General features: G+C 40.7%; 1 protein-coding gene across 1 annotated transcript; it reads right to left on the bottom strand.

Moving 5' to 3' along the window:
- Positions 1-1,782: 1,782 nt before the first annotated feature.
- On the bottom strand, positions 1,783-2,209 carry SARC_02072 (hypothetical protein; the record flags this gene model as incomplete). The annotated part of the gene is made up of 2 exons (XM_014304195.1): positions 1,783-1,962; positions 2,147-2,209. 2 exons carry the CDS (start codon positions 2,207-2,209, stop codon positions 1,783-1,785), a joined length of 243 nt encoding a protein of 80 aa, XP_014159670.1.
- Between the last annotated feature and the right edge of the window lie 1,240 nt (positions 2,210-3,449).

Below are 3,449 nucleotides of genomic sequence, written 5' to 3'. Positions count from 1 at the left end.
ATATGTATATATACCCATGGTAGACGTTTCCTATTCCGTTTACGTACGTATAGAGCGCGTGGGGTAAATAGGTTCGGACGTAGAGTAATGGCCACATTGTTCAGGCGAGGGGTTGTCTCAACCCAAGCCCAGCTTGATATGCATTTTTCCTGTCTATGGACTGCTACACTTTCTAGAGATGTGGTGTTTGTTACGGTGTTTATATCGCCTGATATGCATGCTTCCCTGTCTTTAAAGTTGTAGTGTTTGTTACCGTGTCTTTAGAGTTGCAATGTTTGTTACTGTTTACATCTCCGGAGTACCCCCCCCCCCCGACTACATCTAGTCACTCACTCTTGTGACAATAGAGGCTTTAAGCTATGTTGACGAAGTGAGCACGGATATATATTTCAATTTCAATCCGTCTTGAGTTACGTGTTTACTTCTTCCAGAAAAGACTGGCGCTACTAAATTTCTACCCTAGAAATAAACCAGGGTGAGTGATAAAACCATAACAGATTACATATGCATAATACTTTTATTAGAAGAAAGAAACACAAAGGCTGACTAAGTCTATGGCATTTATTCTCTTTGTTCGAAGTTTTATAGTGTGGCAAAAATCGATGCTACTATATCAAGAAAGTAGTTTACCAATCAGATGTCGTGCTATATCATCGCGTGCAGCAGATAGATCGCAGAGTGTGAACTGAATAAAAACCCTTAAAAAAAGGTTGATGTATTAGGTTATAAATCAAAGCAAGTAAGCTTGTCTTTCTAAACAATATGAAGTAGAAATAGACAATTGAACAATACATAAAGGTAGATGTATTGCGTTATAAACCAAAGCAAGGATGCTTGTCTTGCTAAACAATATTTAGTAGAAATAGACACTTGAACAATGCATGAAGGTAGATGTATTAAGTTATAAACCAAAGCAAGAATGCCTGTCTTGCTAAACAATATGTAGTAGAAACAGACACTTGAACAATACATGAAGGTAGATGTATTAGGTTATAAACCAAAGCAAAGATGCTTGTCTTGCTAAGTAGAAACAGACACTTGAACAATACATGAAGGTAGATGTATTAGGTTATAAATCAAAGCAAAGATGCTTGTCTCGCTAAACAATATGTAGTAGAAATAGACAGGCCAACCATAGCTCACTTTCGAGAAAGACATTCAGCACGCCTCCGGGCTACAACACAGCCACACCTTGTACTGCACAAACCATTTGTAAGAGAATTCAGGACATCGGCTACACAAACAGTGGATGGAGTGCGAATGACACGCACACATCCACGTGTTTATGTTGCTTTTTATTATGTTGCTTTCCGATACTCAAGAACGGTGCGATCCGTCCTATGTATTCTCACTTGTATGTTTGCCCGCGCACTCTCTGCGGCTATATATATATATATATATATATATATACACACACACACACACATATATATATATATGCATTTATATATATTTAAATACATACATACTTACATACATATATATAAATAAGCATTCATACATATATATGTACATACATACATACATACATATAATATATATATATATTTATATATATATATAGTATAGTCACTTGTTCGTCCGTCCGCGCCCTCTGCGGCTGATACACTGTAACTCATTCCAACCGAAATACAGACGCACACGCTCGAAGGGTAACTCAATCGTAGCGCTATAGATACTGGATTTATTAGGGCGCTACTAATGTTTATGTGTGCTATTTATAGGTAAGCGGGTATGAGTATTTATAGGTAGGTATAAGTACAAATATACCAACGTCAGAATCTATACAGCCACCTTCGCCGCTGCAGCAAACCCGATCTTCGGCTTGAGAGCTTTTTTGTTGCCACCCTCGCCCCATTTACTATCCCAATCCTGAATTTTGGTGATAGATTCCAAATCTGAATCGACGCTCTTCTTTACGTCTTCCATGGCGGCTTCGAAATGTCGCCAGTGAATTTCAGGCTGTACGTGGATGTGAAGAGTTTATGTGTGAGCATAGGTAAATAACGCATATGTGCATAGTCGCAATAGAATAGTCCTGTACACATACCACACACACACACACACACACACACACACACATATATATATATATGAATATAAAAAAACCATGCTAAAATGACAACTCACGTAATCCAATACGCACCTGCTCGTGTATTTGGATGCCCGATCTCTCCTGCTCCTCGACAATCTCTCTCACTGATCTCATGGCGGCGGCTGTGTGTGGGTGTGGTGTGTGCAGAGTGTGGTGTGATCAGTTTAGCGCTATGGGAAGCTCGCCAGTCGAAACACATAAAACATAGTACATTGGCGACATTTGAACAAGCATGTACTACATTGGCGCACGTGTATACAGGGAAAGACAACAGTAGCTTTCTACACTCAGCAGCCGCGAACATGACCAAAGTCAATCAGAACTGATTGGACCTATCAATAATATGATCGAAAATGGCTATCAGGTAATATATATTAAATGTTTTGAATCGAATAAATATATACACAATCGTTCGTACAACTATAATGGCTAACGATACTATACAAAATCATACGTACAACTGTAAAGGTTCAGCCGGTTCATATAAATTTTGTTGAACAAGCCGAAAATAATTCATGTCTATATATATGAGCCGATAAACCCGCCACTTCTCATTCTCATACATCCATGCTACTGCCTGCGAAAGTGGCGGTGTGTCGCAACAGCCATACCTAGACACAGATTCTTCAGATCGCTTCCGGTGTATCCTGGGGTGGCCTTGACTATTCGAGATTGGTCGATATCCTCTGCTAACCGTTCCTCCCTTAGGATCACCTGCAACATACATACGAGAGTGGGTTGTAGTGAGTACGCGGACGCCATGTAGGTACATACACAAACGTATTCATGTACGCCCCCCGCGTGCAAAGATGATCATATATGCGATGCTCGAGAAACACCTAGGCCGTGCTGAGTCGTATAGAAGGAAACGACACTAATACTCTGGGACTCTCACGAGTACAAATTGATATTGAAGACAAATAAATTTCCACAGCATACTCACACACACACACACACACAAACACACACCACACGCGCTTCAGACGCATAGTAAGTTGTCATCCAAGATAACCCAACCTCAGCATACGTCGCACAGCATCTCACCGAAGCATGGCTAACCACAATATACAATCACGTGGGCTGTATGCACACGCGAGTGGCTAACCACAATATACAAATACGTGGGCTGTATGCACACGCGCGAGGCTAACCACAATAAAAAACACGTGGGCTGTATGCACATGCGCGAGGCTAACCACAATAAACAAACACGTGGGCTGTATGTACACGCGAGTAGTTAACCACAATAAACAAACACGTGGGCTGTATGTACACGCGAATGACTAACCACAATATACAAACACTTGGGGCTGTATGCATACGCGAGTGGTTAACCACAATAAACAAACACGTG

The sequence above is a fragment of the Sphaeroforma arctica genome (genome assembly GCF_001186125.1).
Source record: "Sphaeroforma arctica JP610 unplaced genomic scaffold supercont1.89, whole genome shotgun sequence".
Taxonomy (NCBI): domain Eukaryota; class Ichthyosporea; order Ichthyophonida; genus Sphaeroforma; species Sphaeroforma arctica.
Note: the sequence above shows the minus strand (reverse complement) of the source record. Positions and strands in the feature narration are given on the sequence as shown.